This window comes from Seriola aureovittata, chromosome 12, assembly GCF_021018895.1.
Source record: "Seriola aureovittata isolate HTS-2021-v1 ecotype China chromosome 12, ASM2101889v1, whole genome shotgun sequence".
Lineage (NCBI taxonomy): Eukaryota > Metazoa > Chordata > Actinopteri > Carangiformes > Carangidae > Seriola > Seriola aureovittata.
Window position 1 is genome coordinate 18,585,820 of NC_079375.1, and position 25,359 is coordinate 18,611,178.

At 40.9% G+C, this 25,359-nt stretch overlaps 2 protein-coding genes and 1 long non-coding RNA gene across 8 annotated transcripts in view; 1 reads left to right on the top strand and 2 right to left on the bottom strand.

Annotated features, from left to right (window-relative positions):
* The window catches only part of pde4ca (phosphodiesterase 4C, cAMP-specific a), a 53,312-nt gene extending 34,930 nt beyond the window's left edge, over positions 1–18,382 (bottom strand). For 3 of the 6 annotated variants that reach the window (XR_008829158.1, XM_056390567.1, XM_056390565.1), the window contains exons 1-2: positions 17,255–18,374; positions 15,539–15,768 (exon numbers count right to left, since the gene is read on the bottom strand). Coding sequence is in view for 5 of the 6 variants with exons in the window: in XM_056390567.1 (XP_056246542.1) it covers positions 15,539–15,768; positions 17,255–17,368 (344 nt within the window). In the remaining variant the exon portion in view is untranslated. Of the gene's footprint in view, positions 1–5,031; positions 8,210–10,106; positions 10,751–15,538; positions 15,769–17,254 lie in introns of those variants that run through there. The other 3 variants (XM_056390566.1, XM_056390568.1, XM_056390573.1) reach the window with 3 other exon arrangements.
* On the top strand, positions 5,293–13,946 carry LOC130178407 (uncharacterized). The gene is made up of 3 exons (XR_008829159.1): positions 5,293–5,432; positions 12,503–12,703; positions 12,927–13,946. It is a non-coding gene; the product is annotated as an uncharacterized LOC130178407 (long non-coding RNA).
* Positions 18,383–18,517: 135 nt separating the features above from the next.
* On the bottom strand, positions 18,518–23,555 carry LOC130178406 (gamma-interferon-inducible lysosomal thiol reductase-like). Its single transcript, XM_056390574.1, has 7 exons — positions 23,298–23,555; positions 21,626–21,814; positions 21,259–21,333; positions 20,925–21,011; positions 20,373–20,525; positions 18,835–18,903; positions 18,518–18,685 (listed from the first exon to the last, which is right to left on the bottom strand). The coding sequence occupies exons 1-7, from the start codon at positions 23,427–23,429 to the stop codon at positions 18,620–18,622; spliced, it is 771 nt and encodes a 256-aa protein (XP_056246549.1). The 5' UTR covers positions 23,430–23,555; the 3' UTR covers positions 18,518–18,619.
* Positions 23,556–25,359: the final 1,804 nt, after the last annotated feature.

Here is a 25,359-nt window from a genome sequence, read left to right on the forward strand (position 1 = left end):
ATATTAAAACCCAACATATTACATTATTATATGAAAAAGAAAAAATGTTTGCTGTCTTTGGAAACTTCTCTACCAGAATTTAAAATAACTTTCTGTTTCAACCACGCTCAGCTACACAACGTGAGCTTGTATAAAGGGACTGAGTGTTGGGCACAGCACAGTTCAAGAGGTTGAAAAAGCAGCTGCAGAAGAAAAGGGTACACAAACACACTAATAACATACACACACAGGCATATTCCCATGAGCATGGCCGCCCATTTCTACTATAGTCTTCCATATCTGTTACAGGGTCTCCAGGGAAGAATTATTCCCAGGTACGACCACGTCCTTACAAAAAAAGGATTCATTTCTTCACTGAAACTGTAACTTTCTGTGTGCAGCAATGATCATGATAAACCAATGGACAGTATCTTCCCTGGAAATACTAGAAAAACAGGCTTACAGCGTGTTACATCTTTCAAAGCACCCAAACAGTACAGCACTTGTTCTGGTTATTTCAAATTAAAAGCATTTACCACAGTGCAGAAGAAAATCAAATAAACTGAAACAAATTTCTTCTTGCTACAAATGTCATCTAAAATACTGTGGACGTAACAAAGCAACAGCACCAGGTGTCAGCATGTGGCTGTTGCTAGCGGCCTATATTTAACTGAGTCTCAGTGATGTCAAACGTCATGTTACAGCATGTACTGTAGTAAAGGCTATCAGTGTGTCGCCTCATGATTCATTAGGCTGCCATCTGCTAGCATGACGGCAGAGTTTGGGGCTCCTCCGATTTGGGAATTGGGTGGATGACAGACTTGTACGCACATATGCAAACGCAGTCAAACACACACACACACGCACACACACACACACACACACACACAGCCAAAAAAGATGCCAGGATTTAAGCACAAGGGAGTTCACTAATGCATGCACGTGTGCAGGGACATGGGCACACATTCAAACGCACACTTTAAATGGACATTCAGACTTACACACGTCTGTGCGCACACCTCTGTGGCAGGTGGCCACTCCCTCAGCAGGGAAGTGTTTGTGGGAAATACAAGTGAAATGCTCACTCTGAGCTAGTGTGTAGCCTACTGCAAGTGTGTGTACATGGGCACTGTATGTGTATAGGTGTTCGTAAGACTAGTAGCACATGTGGTACATCAGTGTCCAGCAAAAAAACAAACAAAAAAAAACAACTAAAATATACTTTTAGATGATAATAAATTACTGATCATTGAGGTTACAAGGGCCAAAAGGTATTGTATGAACGACAGAGGAATACATCAACATTTTTGTAAGTACCTAACAGGAAGTTAATTCTGCAAAACACTGTTAAAAATGAATGTAAAAATTAAACTTAGAAAATAAAATTATTATTGGAGGTGAGCTGAGTGTCTGATTTTGCCGATAAATATTAATATTACTTCAAAGAGATTATTAAACCTTTCATAAAATCAATGTGCCAGGTGTGTAAATAAAAATAATTTGTAACTTATCAGTAGTTGGGTTGTAATAGTATTTGTGTACTCAGAATCATAGATCTGTCTCTGTACAATGTGAACCGCAAGACCTGTGATTTAAAAGAGTTTCTCAAGAAAAAAGAAGAAAAAGACAAAGGGAGAAACCTCTGGCACAGCTGGACAGACAGTGCAGCAGGTATATTGCATATACAGAACAGGCAGAAGAAGCCGCAGCAGAAAAATAACACAAACCAATAACACCAATAACCAATAATAATAACACACAATGCTGTGTTTCAGAGTGTAAAAGTGTCAGCCTTCTGCCGCATGATCAATACAAATACATAAACTCCACAGCACCATGAAAGTCTCATTAGTGAAACATGGCTGGTTTCCAGCAGCCTAAAAATAAAATTTTAATCTACCAAACCGATACATTGTGTTTTTATTTTCCCATATCCGAGTAGCGCCTGGTCTAACAGGAGGTCATTGTTCTCCATCACTTTCTGAGCATAACCAAGTCAGTTTCCCCCTCTAGTGGTTACAGTGAACAGTCGTCCTGATACTGCTCTATCACAGAGCTAACACCCACCACTGACGTCTGATACAATAGTTTCTTTCTCCATTCTCAATCCACATATTCATCAATAATTAAGTGAAACAATATTTGGTTAAAATAGGATGATTTTTTTAAATTTTCTAATCAGCTACAATATTAGAACCAGCTGCCAGTTTTAATGTAGTGGCTGATCGGTGTGTATCACAAACTTGACTGTATCTAATCACACTTTTGGAGGCCATATCCTGATTTCTGCTAATACTAATAACTAGAGTAGCAGCTTATCCACTTTGTTCAGGGCAGAGAACTGTCAGAAAGAAATCACTTAAAACTGCCATTTCCTTCGCAGTTCTAATCTTTCTCATCTTTTGATTGTTTCCACGGTCTCTGTGAACTTTGGATAAAGGAAAGACGTCTCTCATGTCCTCTCACAGTCTGAGTAGGAAATACAGTAGAGCTGCTCATTTTGAATGTCAGTGGTGTCTGTGCTGTGCTGTGCTGTGCTGTGCTGTGCTGCTGCTGCTGCTGCTGCTGTGCTGCTGCTGCTGCTGCTGCTGCTGCTGGCCTCAGGAATCGATGAGGCTCTGGAGGCGATTGGGGAAATCAGTCATGCTGAAAATATGGAGTACAGCAGTGACGCACACATCAGCCAGCCCGCCACAGCCACACAGGCCCTATTGACTAATCTTGGTGTGTGTTGGGGAGGGGGGGGGGCTGGCGGCTATATTGGGACCTCTGACATTGACACTGTTGCTCTTTGGTGGGGTGGCCTCACTTGACACTTTTTTTTTTGTTTTCCCCATTATTCTTTTAGTCACAATAACTTTCTGCCTCTCTTCTTTTTTTTTTTTGTCTACTTTAGAAATATCTTTTTATTCTCTGCTCACCCTGTAATGCCCCTGTCCCTCGGTCTAACCCTCTGCTTCCAGTCATTATCTCTGCGCTAAAAGCAGCGCTATCTCAACCCACGTCCTCCCTATCACTTCTTCACCGCCCTCTCGTCTGTGCCGTTAGCCTCTTTGTGTAAATTATCACATACCTCACTCTGTCTCTTTCCGTCACTCTCTACTTCAGATAAATGGCATCTTCTCAAACTGTTACTGCAGCAACAACTATCTTCTCATGACACTGACTGAGGGCTCTCATCTCAAGCCATGTTTGGCTTAATGCAGTGACACAGTGTTGTTTAAATGTACCACACTGCCAGAGAAGCCATAAAAAGCATTGTTGAGAAGGTTAGGAGTGTGTGTGTGTGTGTGTGTGTGTGTGTGTGTGTGTGTGTGTGTGTGTGTAAGTCATAGGGTAGGATGAATGGTGCCCTGGTACTGTTAGTACAAGTGCGGATAAGAACTGTCTCTATTGTGATGGACACATCTGGATTACAAGAGACTGCTTTGTCTCAGGGTGTTTGGATGTGTGTGTGTGTGTGTGTGTGTGTGTGTGTGTGTGTGTTGCAGAGAAAATTATTCCTTTGTAAAAGAATTTAACTGCTCACTTAACTAATTTAAGTACCTCTACTGCTGTAACACAGCAACACTCATCACCATCACTCACTCTCCATCATCATACAATAAAAAAAAATCATTGTCTTTATTTGTGCTGAAACTGAAAAACAGGATCTGAACATTGCTTTGAGCTGAAGCTCCCAACAGTGACTCCGCTTCAGTGCTGTTTTTTTTTTTCAGTCAGTAAGCTTGATGAACAAATCAGGTAATAAGAGAATAGAGGCTTGTTCTGTTCCCTGCTGCACTTCTGTATTTCTGGCTGTGGTCTAAAATCTCCTGCTTTGATCTCCTCATATGATCCAAACAGGCTCACGGCTGGAGGAGTTCGGATGACACTCGCGAGGCACATGCCTTATGCCCAGAGTTCAGAAAAGTTTGCCACACCACACACTGCACTGAAAAAAATCCCACGAGAGCTCTGACATCTTTTTTTTTTTTCAGTGCAGGAAGAAAAGATTCTTTATGAATCTGTGCAGCTTTCGGAGCTTAAGCTCCAAAAAGTCATGTTGTCTAGCAGATTTATATGTTTATATGTGTGTGTGCATACTCATATGCTGGTTATGATGTGTGTGTACTCTTTTGTTTCATGCATTGAGTCTCTTTTTTTAGTCTCTATAAACTTACATAATATCGTATCCTGCAGGGATCTCATGACAGCTGTAGTAGATTTTATGTTTTTTGAATCTGGCCTGCTGATTACACAGCCGTATCAAGTTTCAGCTACAATTAAGTCAATCAGTCACGTCAGTGTGTCGACAAGGGGGCCTGCTACAATAATTTACCTCTTGGAAGTGAGTTCATTTGACACATTCTTTATTATTTCTCTCTGTTTTGTTTCCGACGGGACAAGATGGAAAACAGGTGAAATCTGCCGCTCTCATGTATCATACCGTGCCTATCACGGACGCCTCGGCTTGGCGCGGGTCCATGGACCCCAAGGAGGGACATCAGTGGACAGAACCATTGATCCACCATGCCACCCCAAGGCCTGCACTGCAGACCACAGCACACCAACAGCAACAGCAACAGCCTTCACCACAGTGCATGTCAAATCATGTGGCGGATATTTGTTAAAGTTAATCCAGAGTTTTAAACAGCACTCAGGTGCAGACTCACAACTCACACAGCTCACAGCAGTGCTTCAGAACTGCAAAAGGCATTCATTTTCATGTCAAAATGTTTTCTGTCTTCAATCGATATTTTATGTTTTATGTAATCTAAATGGCACTCTGAGACAGGGGCTAGAAACTTCACAACTACACATCACAACAAAATCTATATGCAAATACAGAGCCGCAGTTACCCACATAAAACCACCAGATAGACATCAACATGGATACAACACAATATCACTGTAAACACAGTGACAGAGCAGCACAGTCAAAAATTCCCCATCAGCTGATTACATTCATATTGGAAGTCAGCTTACCGATACTTCCTGTGCACACATGCATTATGTTGCCTTCACTGTACATGAGCAACTGTAATCACAATCACACAGCCGGATACGTACCCAATGCACGAGTGCCTGCGGGTGGAGAAGTTGCTGTGCATTTTCCTTGAAAAGCGAGAGTCTTTGTTCATCATTTTATTGGCAGGTTGAAAAAAGAGTTGGGTTGAGTTCAGAGCAGCATCAAAATAGCAGCTTTGGGAGGCGAGGGATAAACAATGTGAACTTCTGTGGCGCAATCAAAAACCCCCATGCTGTCATGAATCAAAAAGGACTGTCCCAATTCCTTTACACTCTCTGTGGTCACAAGTTATGGCGCAGGGAGAAAGGTCCCTTTGAGAGGACGATGCAGGAAAAACAGGTCCAAGAATGACAGATGCAAAACAATGTCAAGATGCAAAACAGCAAAACAAGAGTCTCAACAACTGCACCTGGTAGAAGTAAGAATGAAAGTGAACGCAACAGTAAGTCAGGCCCGCCGGGTCCCCTTCTCTATTTATTAGATAAAACTTGTTATCTAGAAGCGATTCACTTCCAGCTCAGTGCAGAATCAATGGATCAAAGAGCATCAAGCTAGAAATTGAATTTGCAGTGCAGTTTTCGGTCCCAGCGATAAGGATATGTCCATTTGTTTTTGCGGAAAAAAGAAAAATCTAAAAAATTAAGAGCTCAGAAAGAGTGTGTGTGTATGTGTGTGTGAACAGCCTAAAAAGGCAAAGACTCCAGGCTGTTAGAGACCTGTCACAAAGTGAGTTAGTATATCATCTCACTGACAGTGGAAATATGGGGTCCAATCAAATCAAGTGAAATTGAGGATGGTGTCAGCTGTCAGTTCTCCTTTGAGCTCACCACCACAGACGTGCCAAGATAAACGGCTCTCTCCTGTTTCTTTTTTCTCTCTCCTTGTACTCCTAAATAGGAAACAGCAAGCTTGAGTTCTTCCAAATGAGCTGCAGTCAGACAAAACCGAGTTCCTCAACAGTGGGCCCCAGATATTTTTCTGTCTCTAAAAATCAAGTCCAACAACCTTGACATAGAGCTGTCCATTTCAACAAAGGGGGTTGCCTCTGTGATGCTACACCACCAACACACTGAGTTATTCTTAGTGGGAAAAAAGTGAGCTGGAAAGAGTGTTATAATCCCAACAGATGCTCCCTGGGGTGGACCGTCCCATGTAGTCCCTGTCAGTGGGCCACAATAGACTTCTGCTCTCCCCTCTCTTCTCTCCTGAGAGTGGTGGGACCAAACTCAAGCTTAAAACAACAAACAACAACACTATCTCCCCTGAGAGAGAGAGAGAGAGAGAGAGAGAGAGAGAGAGAGAGAGAGAGAGAGAGAGAGATAATGTGGTGGGAGAGAGAAGGGGTGGGGTGCTGGGTGTTTTAGAGAGCGAGAGAGAGAGAGAGAGAGAGAGAGAGAGAGAGAGAGAGAGAGAGAGAGAGAGAGCACAGATAACGACAGCCATTGCATGAGAAAGTGGAGCAGTGTGAACAGCGCTGGGGTTGGAGTGGGACTAGTAGAGGTGAGGTGAAAGAAGAAAAAACATGTTGCGCTGTGCTATATCATAGTGTTGTGATCACAAGTACGTTCGCTGCAAAGAGAGACAGTTGGTACAGTTTCTGTTTACGTGTAACCAGCCTGCCTCCATGCCAGCAGCAGCAATAGCATACTGGTCAATCAATACTTCAGTATTGTGTGTGTGTGTGTGTGTGTGTGTGTGTGTGTGTGTGTGTGTGTGTGTGTGTGTGTGCGCACGCTTTTTTTTTTTTTTTTTTTTAGAGGTTATTCAATTTTCCTTTTTAATATTGAGTTCTCTTCTCATGCCACAATATAATCCATCTGATTCACACAATATCCTCCTGCAGTGTTAAACAAATATTTGGTGTCACCAAATGTGTGATTGTGAAAATAGTGCAGAGAACAGGTGATTAGTAAAGGACTGAAACATCTAATTTTTCATAATGTGAGGGAGGAGCAGACAGGAAGTGTCTGTTACAACAGATCTGTCCCATCAAGTTAAACTGTCTGCTCTGGAGCTGGGAGCATTTGCTCACTTGTTCCACTATTAAACATAACTTTGACAACTTTAGGTCAAAATACAGGACACAACCTTCAATCAATGAGAGTTTTTAGAGTTACAGTGCATAATTGAACTTTTAACACTATTATTCATCTGCCAGCAACACATTCAGTCCCACTCATTACATGCCAGAGAAAAAGGTCGACAACAGCACCATGCCAGAATCACCTTCCTAAAACATTTGAGCCCCCACAGAGTCAAACCGCAGCCAAAGAATGATGTCTCTTTCCTCTGCTGTGACCCATCACAGAAACTGAAACACATCTTCCTGACAGGCTCTCTGCCCACATTTCACAACATAGCATCCTCTAGTGGAAAAAAACAGGAAATGCTGTGTTAATATTCATCCGGAGAATGTGTGACCATCCTGAACATATCCTGTTTTGTTTTGTTTTTTTGTAAATGTAGCATATACCTGAGTCAGACTGGGAATGCTGATCTCAATTCTTTAGGCTCATAATGACACTTTTTGTAAAACCCCCAATTACTCTGGTCCAGAGTACTGCTCCCTTCAAATGACAATGAAAGGCATCGGCATTTATAATATTTGTACATGCAGTATATGCATTACTGGTTTGCTAATATTCACTTTGCTATATCCCCCCTAGAAAACAAGCATCATCTGTACTCTATGCACATTTTGTTGTGTCAGCCCAGGAAATGTCCTAAATTTATCAATGAAAGACGTAATGGAAACAAATCACCCCAGACTCACACTAGACCTGACTGACTGAAACGATGTTCACAAAACGTTTTTCTCCCAACACATCCACTTGACATGGTGTCTGTGGAGTGGAAAGAGAGGTTTAATCAACTTAGACACTAAGTGAAAATAACTTTGCGGGTATGTTCTATATTTGAGCTGCCTGCGACATTTATTTTCCGCTGGACCCCCAGTTTGTTTAATTCCTCCTCCTTGCCAGCCATCCTGCAATAACTCATCCCCGTCCATTTATTTCAGCTCTGACATTATGGGACACTGCACATACCCTGCAGAGGGACACTAACAATGGCCTGACCTCAGAGCTGTATAATATAAAGGCTCTGACATGTTGAATATCTGTGTTATCCTGCAAGCATCTGACTTTCCTGATTGAGTGTTGGAATCCTCTCGACTGAACTCTCGCCCTCTAATATTTAGATTTTCAACAGACACGCTGAAATTAATGAAACAGTTTGGCTGGAGAGTTACAATAAGCCCTGGAAAAGAAATGTGTCCAGCTATCTCAAATCCAAGACCATTAAACACAAAATGATGCAAAACGAAAGTGACCCCCCACCCCACCCCACCCCCTACATGTTTATAAAAGGTGAATGAACTTGTAAACACTTTTTTTTTAGTTTTCTACTAGGCACTGGTGTCTTTAGGAATGTTTAATACTCTTTTCTTGCCAATAAAAGTAAGGCATGGTTTTACGGCACCGGCTAAAGTTTCTCCCTGACTTTTAATCTTATTTCTAACATCACTGCAGCAGGTCGGAAACACCTTGTAACAGCCGAGCATTGCTTGGTACCTACATCTGAATGTGTATATGCTGAGGAGTGAAGGGTAAACATTGACAAAGAGGTACGAGGCATGTGCGTAAAAAATTGGTTTTACAGTACTTACAGTACACTCCACAATAGGCACTTATTTTGAAGAGACCTACAGGCGTTTTTAACGGACCAATGTGGAAATACACTGTGTGCTTGAAGCAAAAAGAACAAATATCTGCCTGTTTGTATATCCATCCAGACATATACTGTATGTAGGGCCCTGTTTATTCTTCCTCTTTCAAGAAGTTACGGTCAAGTATGGTTTAATTGATCATACGACTCTTGCCTTGACGTTGTTAACCATGTAAATGTTTAATTTATATTGGAATTGAGAGCCAAGCCTGATGCAATACTGTCTCATAAAACTAAAGCTATCAACAGCTACCAGAGCGGAGGTGGCGAGACAGCTGTGAGTTAAGGGCAATATAACGGATGAATAATTAAAAATAAATGAATAATGTTTTAAGTTAAGCACAAAACGTCCAGTTCCAGGCTGGAGTTGTGTTCCATTGTTGTGTGGCTACTAAGAACGGTAATTTTGTCCCTGAGAGATTAAAGTACTTGCTTGACAAAGAAGTGGAACAATAAACTGCTGATCCGGTGACGTTGAGCTGTGTTTGCTGAGAGGATGCTGCTCAGTTGGAAAACAAAAGGTGTACAAAGCTTAGGAAAAACACTCACACCTGTAGGAAATGAAGCACTAAAACTGACACCATATTTTGAAATCCATTTCAACAGAAACTTACAGATTTGGGCTTTTCAGTCAATTTTACCCATATAAATAATAAAATTTCTAATCAAGCACAAAGATGGCAAGAATCAAGCAAAAATACCAGTAGGGACCGATCCTGCTTCTGTTTTAAATATCATCTGCCACATTTAAAGAGGATGAAACAGCACCTTCAAAATAATCCTCACATTAGGGGATTTTATTTAGCAGAATTGCCCTGAAACAACAGCTGATTTTATTCTGGTAGAGGACAGTGTGTTTAACTGGAATGCAGCAGTACATGAACATCTTGTGGTCTGCATCAAAACATAAGCTTAAGGGCAACCACTTTTGTAGTGTGAATGGTTGCTGCCTGCATAAAAATAAACCAAAAATACATTTAACATTTCCAGCTGAGTGGAGTGACTATTGGCCATGAGACAAGAACCAGCTCCTACTTCAACAACACAAACAGATCCACTGAAACAATAATCAGAAGTTCTGACAAAATACTACTGAGCATTTCTCCCACATCTTAAATGAGAGCGCGTTAATAAATATGCGTGTATTTGGACGTTTGGTATTTGAATTTAAGTCAGTATATTGGGGAGGATTTCTGGCCCATCTTTTACCATTGTTAGCTGTAAATGATATATTTAATATTCACCTGAGCAGCCCAGGACAGGTGCAGACGCGAGTGGAAATGACCTGTATTGTCAAATTGAAATGAAACAGGGTAAAGCTACACATGGCTTATTCAGTGAAACAGCATTGTCATCTTTGTCATCATCGCCTCAGAGTTACGGACTCTACCTGGGCGTGTGGGCGAGAGTGAAGCGGCGCCTCTGGAGGTTGATGCTGCGGTTCATCAGTAGCTTTCTGAAGAGCAGCGGGGAGTTACGAGGAGACCCGCGAGGGGAATCCTTGGGCGAGCTCTTTGGGGATCCTCCCGGTGAGCCTGCTTTGGACCTGGGCATGAGCTGAATGATTGGCAGCCTGGTCACCGTTTGTTCCTGCGGCCTGTCCTCAACATCAGACTGCTCTTCCTCAGAGCTCTCAGTGCACAGGTCACTCATACTGAACAGAGGACGGTCAGGGATCAGGAGATTAGTTCCTCTTGAAATTGTCTCTGAACTCTTTGGATTCTCAAATAAACTTTTACGTGATGTTTTTGTGACAGGGCGTATGTTAGTGATCCGTCTTGATTTGCCAAATCCAGGTGAAGCTAGTGCCTCTGGTCCAGTCCTCACTTCCTCCTCACATTTGAACAAAACCTGGACCTGTTCCTGTCTTCTCCAAAACTCTTTTGTTAAAACTCTCAAAGAAGCTGCTTTAAAAATCCCCCAAAAAACCCCAAAACAAAACCTTTTCAAAAAGTTAACAGAATGACCTCTCTAAGAGACTTCAACATCTTTATTTGAAACCTAATCAGTCCTTCTCTTGTCTCTTCCAAAAGACCATGCTGACTGTCGTGCGGGGCAATAGTCTCAAACATTAGTGTTGATGTACTCTCCCTGCCTCCCTCCCTCTCCCAGGCTTTGTTTACATTACTCCTAGGCCTTCCCTCTCTCCAACTAAATATGGTTGTCTGATATACAGGGAGGAGACACATGACGGATCGCCCCCTTCTGCTTCTCTCTCTTTCCAATACTCTGCCTCCCCTCTTCCTTCACTCCTAATCTTACGGAGCATATTGTTCATCAACTTCAAACTGTGCTCCATAATTACTTCCTCTCTAAGTTCCTCCACTGTATAAACATTAAGCTGTCGCCTGGCTCGGCCCTCTAGCTCGCCTCTCTTACTCTCACTCCAACTGACTTTGCATACTCAGGCTTTTCCCCTGGTCCCCGAGGTGCCATTTGTTGTGAAGTTGCCTATTTCCTCAAAGGCAGCCTCTTTGCCTTTCACATGCTCTGAGCGTACCAGGAGAAGTCACATGAAGAGCCTCTGACTATAAAAAGCAGAGGTAGATAAAAGCTATAGAGGGCATGGGTGCTGTCACGATGGCGCTCTCTATCTGTGACCAGAGGCAACATCATCTTCACCCCCACCCAATCTTTTTGTTTATCGCTGCAGAGTGAGAAAAGGTCCTCCTGTGATTAAGGACTCACAGCTAAACACCGGTGCTGTCTAGCGTAACTGAAATAACCTGGGGAGCTGGAACATCTGACACAGGACTGAACCTATGACCAACAGCTGGTAGGGAGAGCAGGGAAGAACGATTCTTTGGTTAAAGGCTTTTTATTGGTATATACTCATAGCTACTGTACTGTATGTATTCTGGTGCAGCAGTACTGTACTAGTAGATAGACACAATTGTTCTCATCCAAATGAAACACAGACACTGTGGATGTAAACTAGTCATAATGAGGTCAACTGCTTGTCAAGATTGTTTATGTAACCCGTTCACAAAAAGAATTAGTCTGTAACAGCGGATATGATGTACGGCACATTATCAGTGTTTTATGTTAATACTATGTGTAATATGAAAGGGGCCACGCATAGTCATGAACCTACAGAGAATCATCACCGGACCAGAAATGACCAGAATTACAGAGACTTTTAGCGTCTATCAGCTCAGTGTTTTGGTTTTATGGCCGGCAGCTTTAATGTTTTTGTTCAGTCTCACGTCTCTCATCAATCCAGTTTTCCACAATATAAACAATAGAAATGAACGCTGTGAATGCAACCTGCCCGGCGCCAAACAGCAGACAAAGTTACCAACTAGATGCTGAACTTGGTGAACTTGGTGGAGCATTTAGCATCATATAATATTTTCTGAGGAGCTGGTGGAGAATGCAACAGAGCTAAAAGGAAGGTGAATAGTCGACACAAACAAATGCTAATATTGTTCCATGTCTACTTAATATGTAAATAAACAACTGTCTGTTATAACAAAGGTGATGATATGTCAACATGATGTTTACAGCTTGTTCCGCTGCCCCCAAGTGGCCAAAACATACTGCTTTACTCTTCTGTTCTTTGCTCAGATCTTTCATTTGCAGAATATAAACCTTACCATTTTTCATTGGTTTTCTAAAATTACATTTCTTACATGTGAGTCCTTTTTTGGACATGTTTGTACCACTGTAATATATCCCGAGTATGAAGCAGTTAACCTTCTGCCAGACGAAGTCTGCATTGTTTCCTAACCACTTCTGCCTTGTTCTAATGCCCAGCAGTAAAGATGCTCTTCTCTCTTCCCCAAGCTCAACACATCAGAGGATGATCCTGGGCCCAAACAAATCCTGGCCCTGAAGCACATCATCATTTCAGTCATGTGGATGACAGAGGCAGAGGTGAGATCTGCCCAGTTCTCAGTTCGATTCAGCGAGGCCAGAACAGAGTGTACATTCCTGTGGCGGCACTCCCGCAGGTCCTGGAGTGGGGTTGATCAAGTTCATTAAAAGGTAGTTGTCATAGTTCAGCAATGTGAGACGGCATCCGTTTGTATGCTACAACATATTCCACGCCGCACAAAGCTAGTCATGTAGACAGCATCCTAATGCTTTGTCCATTGGGCCACTGTGGAAACAACTGAGAAGAAACAACCCGTTTACACTGTGTTCCCAAGTGGTGTGGGCAGATTATTCTCACAATATTTTTCCTCCAGTAATGATGTCACAATTTCAGGTGATGTTCAAGCCACAACCGGGGACAAGCTTTGATCCGGGCTGACGATGGTTTGCCTTTTGGAAATCTTCCTTTTCAAGTGGAAAGTCACAAGAGTCCTACTTCATGAGCAGTGTGATCAGAAAGACCTTGTTTCACCTGCATCTGGCCTCATCTACACTTGTCCATCCTGTGCTTTAGCTCACATTTTTTCCAAATGAAACACTTGTTCTCCAGCCGCTCCTGCACTATCTCCTCTTCAAATAATCACAATTTACACCGTTTCCTGTGTCTGACTCTCATCATGTGCGTAACTGTGCCAAATTTATTGTGATCTAGGAGCGCTATGGGCCAGAGGTTAATTCTTCAGTGCCTGTGTTAGATGTTCTGGATGGGGACCTCATCAGGGAGTTCAAGCCACCGCACAGTAAAAGCTGTTCCAAGAGAGGGGGTAACAAAGTGTTTATCCTGCCGAGGCCAGAAATGACTTTTTAACCTTATTTTCATCTATAAGAACATGGCTTACTGTAGACGCTGCCTGTACTGGCTACATGACTGTCTGTGGTCAGCTTTCAGAAACAAGCCTCCACAGAACACAACATCGTGACTATTTTAGATGTAGTTACCGCGAGTTTAATGTTAACTTTGATAGACATATAATGACATCAAATTAGTGACATCACAATAAAATAATTCAGTTCAATTCTGATTAGATTTCCCTAACATGTGCGGCATTGTCAGGTTTAAACAACCTGTGGCTTCGAATGCTACTCCATAAACAATTTCTCTGGCGCTGCATCAAAATTGCACTACCAACTTGTAAATAGGCGAGCACATGGCCCTCTCCCGAGACAAGGAACACAATAAAAGGCTTTTAGGTCCATCAACATCATAGGAGTCATGTCTGTGGCAGTGTTGCTTTATACCTGCTGGTATATAAACATTTATGGAATAAATATAGCCTAATCATCACAATGTATGAACCTATTTTCCAGTGCCTCATCTGTAGAGTTTTGACCATGCCATATTAAATGTGATGAATCTGCACACCAGTGTGTTCGCCTTCTCATTTTGACAAATTATGTCAAGCTGCCTAATGTACTCTGTACGAACTGTGTTCTATTGTACAGAATGGGAGTTCACTTGTTTTAGACAGTTTACTGTGCCTAAATATGAGTATGAAGGCAAAGCCGTAGTTAGTGACACATGACTCATGTTAACAAATGGGTTGTCACTGAAAACCATTGAACAACACTATTTCTTGTGTTACCGGTAAAAATTGGTTTTGAAATAATAGTCTATTAATATGAATACATGTGCAATGTTTATATTTCTTTTTGGAGCTATCATCTGAGTAAAATAATTCTGGACTCTGCCACTATAAATGTCCATTTTTGTTATTTGGTGCCAGACAAACACACTGCTTGTCCCGCCCTCAAATAAAGTTAAACTTACAGGAGTGTTTATCAATTTGAATCAATTGGTAATTTGGAACTTTACAAAATCCTAGACTGTAATTTAGTCAAATCTAACTCAGCATCATTCACACGCGAATGTCATTTTTATATAAGAGGTGGTAAACAATAGTATTGAATTTTTGACTAGCCCTTTTCATGGTCCGTGAAGTCACAGTGCACCAATAGATTTCATTGCAATTCATTGTATATACTTTTCATCAGGTTATATCTTAGGACATCCCAGGGCGCATGTCCACTCATACAGACTAATACTGGCGAGTAACCGTGTAGTATGTGTACTGCTTTCGTCATTTGCACAGATAAATACCAATGATGAAGGTTTGTTTGCTGTAAAAGGGAAAAATATCTATGATACAACTGTGTCTTTGTCCAAAGTAAAGCCATATCTGATCACCTCTGACATGCACTACAATGACTTATGAAATCAAACACGTCCGTGTGCATTCCCCCAACATGTAAAAAAAGAAAACAAAAGTGCAGTACACCCACACCCACACACACACACACACACATACACACATACACAGTGTAGAGAGGCAAAAAATGTATTTACAGCTGCAGCTTGAATGTCGTTGTGGAAACAATCATAAGAGCCTTGTTTGTTTGATCTTTTATAGTGATAATTGTTCAGCAGTGTGACAGAGGGGAGAGCGACGCCTTAAGCGGGACACTTTGGATCATATGCTCAAGAAGCAAATCAGCTTTTTCTACCTAAATTAAGCACTTAGGCACTAAAAAAAAAAAAATCGTCAAGCTCTGCTGAATTCTTTACAGGAAACGGAATTGGAAGAAGGTGCTGCAAAGTTACCTTAAACCCCATCATGCTGGTTATCGATTGATGACATATAATTCTAATCATTAATCTTGAAAACGCGTCCAGCTAGAAAAACGAACTCATTTTCACACATGCTCCACACAGGTTTGAAGTTTCAAGTATAAAAATAATAATAGACACTTAAAAATGGCTCTTTAAGCTAAGTAGACCCATACACTCCTTTAAAGTTGGAACAGAGCCCCAGTAGATTCAATTATGTAGATTTATTTACTCCAAAGTTTTGGTGCGAATGAACATGAACATTATAGAGAGGCGTATCACCAAAAAGATCCACTGCATCTGCAGCAGGACACTGACAACACATAGAATCATTGACTCACAGGCCTTTACATATGTAGCTGGTCAGTGTCCCCAGGCTCCTGGAGTGTTTGATGCTGTGGGCCACGGGGCCGGACCCGGGGCCGTCCTCTGGTCTGTCCTGCATGGAGGGTCTGCAGGACAGCCTGGGCAGCTGCAGGGTGCCTGAGAAGAGCCTCTTCACAGCACATTTGAAATCGGGGTCCTGCAGACACTCAGCGGAGGAGGCCTGCTCTGAGGAGTCCCACTGTCTCTGGATGGCAGAAGAAACAAAGACCAGGATATGACAGAACAGAGATGAGAAATGAAAGGAAACAGCAGTCATTTCATGTGGTCAATTTGATTACATTATTAGATCAGATGCTTCTAATTGTGAAACTAGAGAATGAGGAGACTGTGATGGCATGAAGAGATGTGAAATTTAGATGCTCCACAGACAGTAACTTACAGACCACTTCTCTTATGGCAAAGCTGGGTGAGCAAACTTTCTTCACTCATTCGTTATAAATGCAACATGTTTAGGAACGGTTGACAGAGGTCAGTCTCCACCACCCTCTCTCTTTTCATATGCTTTGCATCGACTATATCAAGCGTCAGCACAACGTCCTTTTCATGGCAATGCAGATGAAACAAAAATACTTTTGAACCTGAACTGCTGTTACTGACACTAATTGCTCTACGTCACAACAATTTACAGCTCAGTGAAGCTTAACCTGATTCCATATAACCCAGCACTAGATCCCCGAGTGTGCAGCTGAGATACTTTATCTGCTTCATCACAAAACTAACTTGCAGGAAAAGCCAAGGAAAGCTACCAGTGTGTGTTTGTCTTAGGTTTCACTGGCATATTCCCTTAACTAAGGTCAAGCTTGGCCTTTTCTGAACCTCTTGAAGAGACCTTATGAAAAAAAAAAATTGCTGAGATCTAAAGGTAAGTTGCAGACAGGGCTGTTTTTGTGCTTTTGCCGAAAATGTGACGAGCCCCAGTCAGGCATTATCTTTGAAAGGTTTATCTGATTTCAGGTCCTGAGACCCACGCACTATCACCTTGGACACAACAGATGGTTCTCACAGTGAGACAGTGTTTGGGATTTAGCTCTTAGGGCATCTCTCTCTCAGCGTCAGTGTTGAGGAGAAACAGATAAGAGTCCTTGTTTTCTGCCGCTATCCCGTGACCTTATCTCTCCATCTGTTTGGGAGTTCCACCTTTCCATAAGCAATTGTCAACACACACTCCGGTTTTATTGTTGAACATTTCTTTGACTTAGGTGACCAAAACACAGGGAACAGTGCAAACTTTACTCATGATAAAACACTTGACTTCCTCTTGTCAAATGGTCGTTTGATATCTGCCAAACCTCATTTGTTCAAACTTATAAACATAATGGACAAATTATTTTATTGCTAACAATCCGAACTTGCAATTAAATGGGGCTTATTTTAACACTCAAGGCTCCATTGCTCTTCTGCACAGCTGTCAGGCAATGGTAAAATGCATAGAACAAGATATCAAAGTGTAATTACATACTCCTGATGTACAAGAGATCAGTCACACAAGAAACCTCGCATCTTCGTATTATAGCTAAAGTTAAACCAGCTCACTTTCTTTTTTTGTTTGAGTTCTGAAAAGATCATAAATAATAATAAATTTGATCCATAAGCCACAAGCAGAATTGACTATTGTAATTTACTACATTTTTCTTTTTAGTATTTCTTAAAGGTTCATTAATGTCTCTTACCTCGGTGAAGTTGAAAAATTTTGATGAGTTATTTCTCCTCATATTTCCAGTTACTGTATCATGGGAACAAAACAACTGGGAAGGAAATACCAGAGGAGCATACAGGAACCCCATTTAAGATCAGATATGAAGTTGTCTGTGGCACTAATACTTCCTTGGGCTGTCACTCAGTAAAAAAGTATTTCCCCGCCTCTTCAGAAACCCTCAGCTGTCTTTATTTCAGTGATCAACAGCTAACTTTCTAAGCACACTTGTGAGTTTGCATTTTAAACTTCAGCTGTGGCCTTTTTTAAACTGTAAGCTCATTAGACCCAAATGCAACGAATATACGTGTATACTTTTTTAAATGGCGATATTTAGTCTATTGAGAATAATGCGAAAGTATATGGAGCCTGAAGATGTTAGCTGGTAGTGAGATTGAGGCAGTGGAGCTGCTTGCATGACAGGCCATTATTCATGTGTGTCTATCTGCCTGTAGAATCAGAGGACTTCATGCATCCAGCCCTTCTGGTTAGGCCAGAGAGACTCTGGCTTTGATCAAGCTGCTGCCTATAACCATTCTATTTAATGGTTGTTGTTTTTTTTTTTACAACATTAACACAACTTCGGATAGATTTACTATTTGTAAAAGGATGTGAGTGCGTGTTAAACATTCAGTGCGATTCCCAGGAGACTTTGTGAACTTTAATGACCCTGCCTCTTCCGCCGCACACCCACATGAACCCGGGCTTAAAAACCAAATATAAAACATCAAGTATAACGTCAGTTGTGACTCATGAATCACTGATGTGTTTTTAACAGCTTTAGTTATGTTCTCTGGTTCGCTTAATGACGTGTATAATGTATAATTAACTGTATTTTGCAGTTTTATTTTTGAATAAGATGTAATTGAATGTTATATCAGTTGTGTTAAAACTTTCCATGCACAATCTGGCAGACAATGCTGAGCTCATATTTAAGGAATCTGGTAAATAAAGTGAGTGTAGTATGACAAGTTCTTTATCTAACCGCCATATACATGTAACTGTTTATTTCTTTTATTACCTCAGGTAACAGGGGACTGAAGATGAGCTTATGAAACATGGCGCCATCTGAAGGACAGTGAGAACACTGCATTTCAGAAAGCATTTATGGTTTCATGGTTTCAGTAGAAAACATTTCAGTAATGACACGTTTTTTTTAAAAAGTCAACTGTATTTATATGCTTTGAATTATAAAGTGAGGTGATCAATTATTCCCTTTATAGAAACAGATTGTAAAATCAAAGATTAAGAAATATATATTTGATGACATTCCTCAGTGTTGCTTATTTAGTGGCCACACCTGGAGCAGAGCAAGTATAAAGGCAAGTGTAGTGCTGCTCCTTCACTCATTGTGGCAGTAGCTTTTGAAGTGTTTGTGGCCCCCTCCGCAGGCTGCAGGCTTGGTGCCCTGAAAAAAAGAGTTTGTTAAAGGTCAAAGTTCAAGTCTAAGCGAATCAAAAATTATGAACTGCTTGCGATTTAAAAATATACACGGTAAAATTGTATTAAGAAGGCAAAAGTTCAGCATACAGAGTCAATGAATGAGATTAACTGTACCTTGTACATGTTGCAGACGAGAGTGAAGAGAGAATTCATGGCTTTGTCCTGCAAATCGTCTGTGTGCTCCTGCAAATAAATAAAGATTGGTTTCCCAAAGACCGGCATAAAAAAGGTGGTCATTGAAAAAAAAAAAAAAAGACAGAGCTGCAAGGACGATGGTTAAAATAAATGTAGTATGTCATTTTTCTGTTAAAGCTCTCACAATCACTAACTTCACTATGAAGATTAAAAAATAGCACTAACTGTCCATCAGACAACATTTAAAAGAGGTCAAATTGTTAGCAACTAACTTACTTGCAGGTGTACTTGGTCACAACAACTGCATGTTATTTATTATGGTAGGAGAGACACACCCAAACACAGTCACCACAAAGGCAAAGAGGAACGGTGGTTGCAGTAAAAGCTTACCAACAGAGCCAAGTGAACGCAATAGGATTGTTGCTTAACATGACGAGACTATTGCTTAGAATATTGAACATCACCTCTGTGAAAAAGCAAACTCTGAGCTTCACACTTAAGTTACATGTATGATTTCATGACAGCGTCTTGTAGCAGATACAGTCTTGATAGGGACAGATATTTCATGGGAGTCTTAAGATATGAAGGATTTTCTGGTTGATGATGTAATGGCCAAGAAATCTCAGGCCACTTACAATCAAGAGCACCCTTTGGTGCCAAGACTGCTGCATGTGATTTTCCCACAGTCCAAGATTGTATTTCCCTTCATTCAGATTTGTAAGCAAATTTGGAATATTTTCATAAAAGAAATAAAATACAATTGGGGGCTAAATGGCAAAAATCCCAATTCAAAATAGTAAAATGTTTCCATTTGTCCTCAAATCAAGTGAGTAAGTGTATTATATTATAATGTTGTGTAATGTTATTTGACCCTGTACACCCCGATCACTGTACATATAGAGGTAGAAACTCAGAAACACAAACATTCTCTTATCGCAGTAATTTATAAACTTTAAAATTGCTTTTAATTTTTCAGTTCAGGCTTGGTTTGACAAAGCCAGTTGGATATAAAATGTGAGCAGTGTCTCTGTTGCCTGATGCTTCATGTAGACAGGATTAGTTTTTTTCCCCTCTTCTATTCTTATGGAATTGATTTAGAGTGAACTGCAGTTTCAAGTCGTTATTGTGCATTTGGTCTCAGGCTGCTTGGCAGAGAGACAGCGGCATCTGTTGTGCTAAGCTTTGGAGTCGCATCAAGCTGTAGCTTCACGCACCAGTCACAGCTCTCTTTCACTTATAGATTAGTACTTTGGGGCAGATCAAGTGTCAAAATGATCACAACATCACTTGATTAAAAATCAAGCATCGAAAGCATGGCAGAACGGGGGCACTGCAGAGAGAGTGGCTTCAAAACAAGTCAGGATGGAAAAATGCATGTATCAGCTAGCATGTATTCAATCTCCAAGTCAGGTTGATGTCGTCTCTTTAGATCTGTAAATTGATAGTGTCTAGCTGCCTCGTAGTTATGGTTTTTCTGCAGAATACCACAGGAGCTGCTAAATGCACTGGAGCCTTACCCCATTAATGGTCACCCAAGGCACATATTTGTGTGGTGGATTCAGCGCTTTGGTCTTCATGGCATTCAGATGCATCAGCTGGTTTCCCAGATCCCCTTTCACACAGCCCATGACTTTGTCCCAGCTCAACTGGGGATTGTAGATTTCCAAACACTATAAACAACAATGGAAATACACACACATGAATTTCAGTGGTGAAATAACTTCAGTTCAGTTCAGTTTTATTCATATGTAAGTTAACACAAGGTCAACAGTACAATGAAATGCGTTGAACAAGAAAACAGGTCAGCTCAGCTAAAAAGAGGACTTGTCGTATAAAATACGAATATAAGATAAAATTAAATAGAGATGGAATGAGATATAAATAAAATTATGTGTAGAGGTATAAGTGACGAGCTTCGCAGGGGTTGACCCTTTTGAAATATATTGGGGAAGTGACAGTGATTGAAAAGATGGTGCAAAGAAGGAGGCAGACAAACAGACACCAGCCAAATGACTGGGCAGATGAGCACACACGCATGCATGCACACACACTCGCTCTGACTTCCTTACGCTTTTGGCTGAATTGATGACATCACTTGAGGACTCCATACAGAAGATGACCGGGAAAGCAATAGTGGTCATGTTTAGTAGACAAGTCTGAAAGGAATAGGACAGAAACACACATACATATAAAGGAGAATAAAAATATTAAAAAGGTACTTTGAGTATGGAGTGTTTCTCTGAGGAATTATAATGCTTTCACAACACTCAGGTTTACATGGATCCACACAGTATTTTCTGCATAGTATTTCTTTTAACAAACCAAGGCAGATAACATGTTTCAAATAGCAGTTACAGCATTATTCAGCAGTTTTCTCTCCGTGCATTAGTTGTGTAACTTTACCTCAATCATGTTACCCAGACATTCCTGTTCTCCATGCTGGCAATCGAAAACAAATTTCTGTCCATCAGGTTTCTCCTGTTGGGGTTGGGCGGTGGGGAAAATGCAATATTCATAAATTAGTAACAAACACATTTCTTGACCAAGATTATGATGCACTTCACACTTCACTTCACTTACCCCTTTCTTGCCACCAAAGCTAAATCTATTTGCTTATTTTGTGACCACATATGGTTTGATATAGGCTTTTTTTCTTGTATCAATTTTACCTCTCCTGCATCTGCCTCTTTTTGTAGTAAAACCAACATCACATATCTTTTTAAGACATTAGCCACCCCATATTTACCAATGTGCTTGGTTCACTGCTTACCACAGCATTTCCGTAGGGCACCAGAGTAACAGTCATGATGTCACTCAGCAAGAGCCAGGTGGGGAAGAGCATCTCAGTGAGAAAACCTCTGCAGCCAGGGCATAGACTCTCATAGTAAAGCCCCACCTGGATTGAATCTGCTGTCTGATGGGACCTGGTGAAGTTAGACTCAAGGCACTGCTTCAAAACCTGCACAAGGGGGCAAAAGTGGAGAGGTTATTTTATGTTTAATCACTCTCTGTGCTCCGGGGGTTTGTTTTACCACATTTGTGGGGCCGAAAACCGGGAGCCCACTATACTTTTGAAGTCAGACAGCTTTGTGGGGACCAAACTGCTGGACCCCACAATTTAAAAATGGTTGTTTAAGGGTTAAAACTTGGTTTAATGGTTCAGGTTAGAATTGGGTCTAGGTTAGGGTTAAGAATTCAGTTGTGATGGTCATGGTTAGGGTAAGGGGTTAGGGAATACATTTTGTCAATGACAAGTCCCAACAAACAAGGATGTGTGCATTTTGATTTACTATATTTGTACTCCCAGTATACTTTTGGGGTGCATGGAGCTTCATGGGGACCAAACTGCTAGAAGTTTAAAGGAATGTCTGAGGGTTAAGACTTGGTTTCAGAGTTAGGGTTAGATTCAGATTAGTGTTGGAGGGGCTAGGCAATTAGTCGTTATGGGTCAGGGTAAGTTTCCAGGAAATGCAAGTCTATAATGTATCCAAAGGTGACCTAGAACAGCGCGCGTGTGTGTGTGTGTGTGTGTGTGTGTGTGTGTGTGTAGGGTCAGGCCATTTTCCACTTGGGTGCAATACTAGGAGAGCTCAGGGTAAGTGGTACCATTTTTTATATATTTATCAGTTTAAATTAGTGTCACAGTAAAATCAGCTGTTCAAAATTTACAGAGCAAATGAATATGCCCACAACTTTATTTTATTTATATTTGTTTCCTATTAGATGTGACTTGGACTAGATGTGCTTTAAGTTTTAGTAACTTTGACTCTGTACATTTCTTTAATTATACGTGGCACTATCTGTGTTTACTGGAGTGTGTCTCTGTTAGCAGCCACACACTGAGGTAAAGAGAGACTAGAGGTTAAGTCCTGTATGAAGTGTATACTGTATTACTTCCTCTTTCGCTTATTTTTTCTTTAGCCCACCATGTAGTCTTAAAAAAATTCTCTGCTGCTCACTTCCTCAGTGAGTTTAGCTAGCTGACAAAAATACAACCTGAAGCAGAATACAGTCGACTGACAACTTAATTTGGGTATCAGTTCTCTGTGAAACTAACCGGGAAAAACTACACAAGGAAAACTCATCCACCGACATCTTTACTTTGTGTAACTGGACACCTCTAAGTGTATTATTTTGTACAGTGGCTATATGTTCAATGAGAAGCTGTGTTTCCAGGGTCATTCAAAGTTTGCACTAGGTTTCACCGGTGAGTTAGCGAGCTAAGATTAACTAAGTTACGGTGACGTATCTCATTGTCAATATTGTTGCTATGGTTTCCTGTAGTTCTGTCCAGCACAATGATTTTGAACGGTGGTTGAACTGTTTCCCGGAACTACACGGAGTGATGTGTCCTGGGATTTTAACGGACGCCAGCCATTCAAAAACGTACGTAAAATTAGATAATGTCTTAAAAGCTTTCCTAATACGTGAACATAACTTACCCCGCACTGGATAGCTGTGTCCAGAGATGAGCACCACTTTGATGGAGGATGGGAGCATGAAGAGGAGACAAAGCTGCCGCCGTACTGAGTGTTTAACCAAACAGTCATAATCAGCAGCAGAGGGGCTTTCATCTTCAGCTGCAGTTTAGGGCTTTACTTTGACACTTTTAAACAAAGTCCACAATAACACAACACTGACCTACAAACCACTGTCCCGAGCAACTTTAAATACAGCCCCGATGCTTCCTTGTGGAGGCTGCCTGTTTTTTTGATTGGCTCCTGATCATATGATCAAGACAACGTCACTTGTATCTAGCAGAGATCCCCGCAGGAAGACTTGGCAGGTGCTGTTTTGAGGAAGTGTGATTCCACAGAAATTAGTTTTAAATGTCACGTGGTCACACAAGTTCCCACAAGAATGAAACCTGAAAAATTAAAAGCATGAACTGTTCATTGTATTAAATTTCTCCTTATAACACGCAATGCACTACATATCATGGATTCTGCAAATACCAAGGAGGTTTTACTGGGTTTCGTGAATTACACCTGGGGGTGGGGTTAAAAAAAAAAGTTCCCTTCTACAAACTGGTCTTGTACAGATAAAGAAGAAATCAAGAACTTGAAAATATCACCAGGAGGAATAACAGTCTTATGATCAGTTCACTCAGCTTGTTTTGTGGGATAGTCTTTTTTGCATGACTTCTGCATCATCTGGCTAATTATAAAGCCATTGCATGTCTCAGCTCAGTTCCTCAGTGCAAAGGTCACAAACTGCAGCAAAACAGCTCAAACCCTTGAATATTATGAAACGTTTTACCTGGTGACTGTCAGATGATCTCTCCCAGCTTTCTGCAAAAAAACAAGGACAGAGTGACAAAAAAAAAACGGACAGGACATAACATGACTGCATGATTCACTCTGCTTCCTGTCTGCTTCTCTGAGTGTTGACTCAGAGTGTTACAGACAAAACTAAAATTCACTAAATTCATCTGTGCAGCTTTCAATTTTGTGTGCCTTTGCTGTATTTACCTACAGTGTGTGGAATGTGTGTCACACTGCAAAAGAAGGTATCGGTCCACTCAATCACAAAAACACACATTTTTCACTTCATTGTAGAAGTATCCAGCTACACAGGAAGTTGTTTTATTTGCCAAAGTTTTGAGATACCCATATCAGGTTTATGTCCAACTCTAACATAGTGGAATTGTCTGGTATTTCATTTGTGCTTCTCTCAGCGTTCGCAAATTATCTTTTAAAAGAGGAAGCAGCATTGTTTCTTTCCAGAAAAAAAAAAACAATTCCTGGTTACTCCTCACCAGTGACTACACTAATGTTGTCCTTGGAAAAGCTTACTACTCACTTCCTATGGAAACACAACTTTGTTCACAGATAAAGGTGACACAAAACGTCTTTCCTAGAGATAAGCAAACAAATGTTATATAACATCTAATACATTGTGTGTGTCCTTTAGGCCTAGCAAACATGTTGAGTGTATTCCCTTCCTCAATAAACTTTGAATTTTAGATTTTTTAAACCCTGCATTTTTGCTTGCTAGCAGTTTTCTTCTTCACTACCTTTCTTGTTTCATTCCTACCCATGTTTGGTGTATTATGAGTGTGCACATGTGCATTACTGTGAACATGCACAACACAAACAAAATGGGGACCCACTCCTAAAAACACTGTTCCATAGTGGTGGTGCTAATGGTCAACACTCCTCAGGTAAACTTCAATTTTGATGAAACTTTCCCTAAACTGAACAAGGCCAACAGAACATTTCTGCTATGTTTATGTTTAAATCTCATAGTAGAATAAATTGTTTCTATTTTGAGAGCCACCCAATACATAATTGATGACACAATCACATTCAAATTTTTAAGATTTATATAATACATTTTACTTTTCACCCCTAAAATGATATAATATCTTTCAGTGAGTGCTACAAATGAGTCATGTCATCATGTTAAAGCCCAGTAAAGTCGGCTAGAGTATAACTGGGACATGAATATATGAGGAACTGTGGCGAGGCAATGACAGATTACAGGAAGTACAAGGGAGGACAC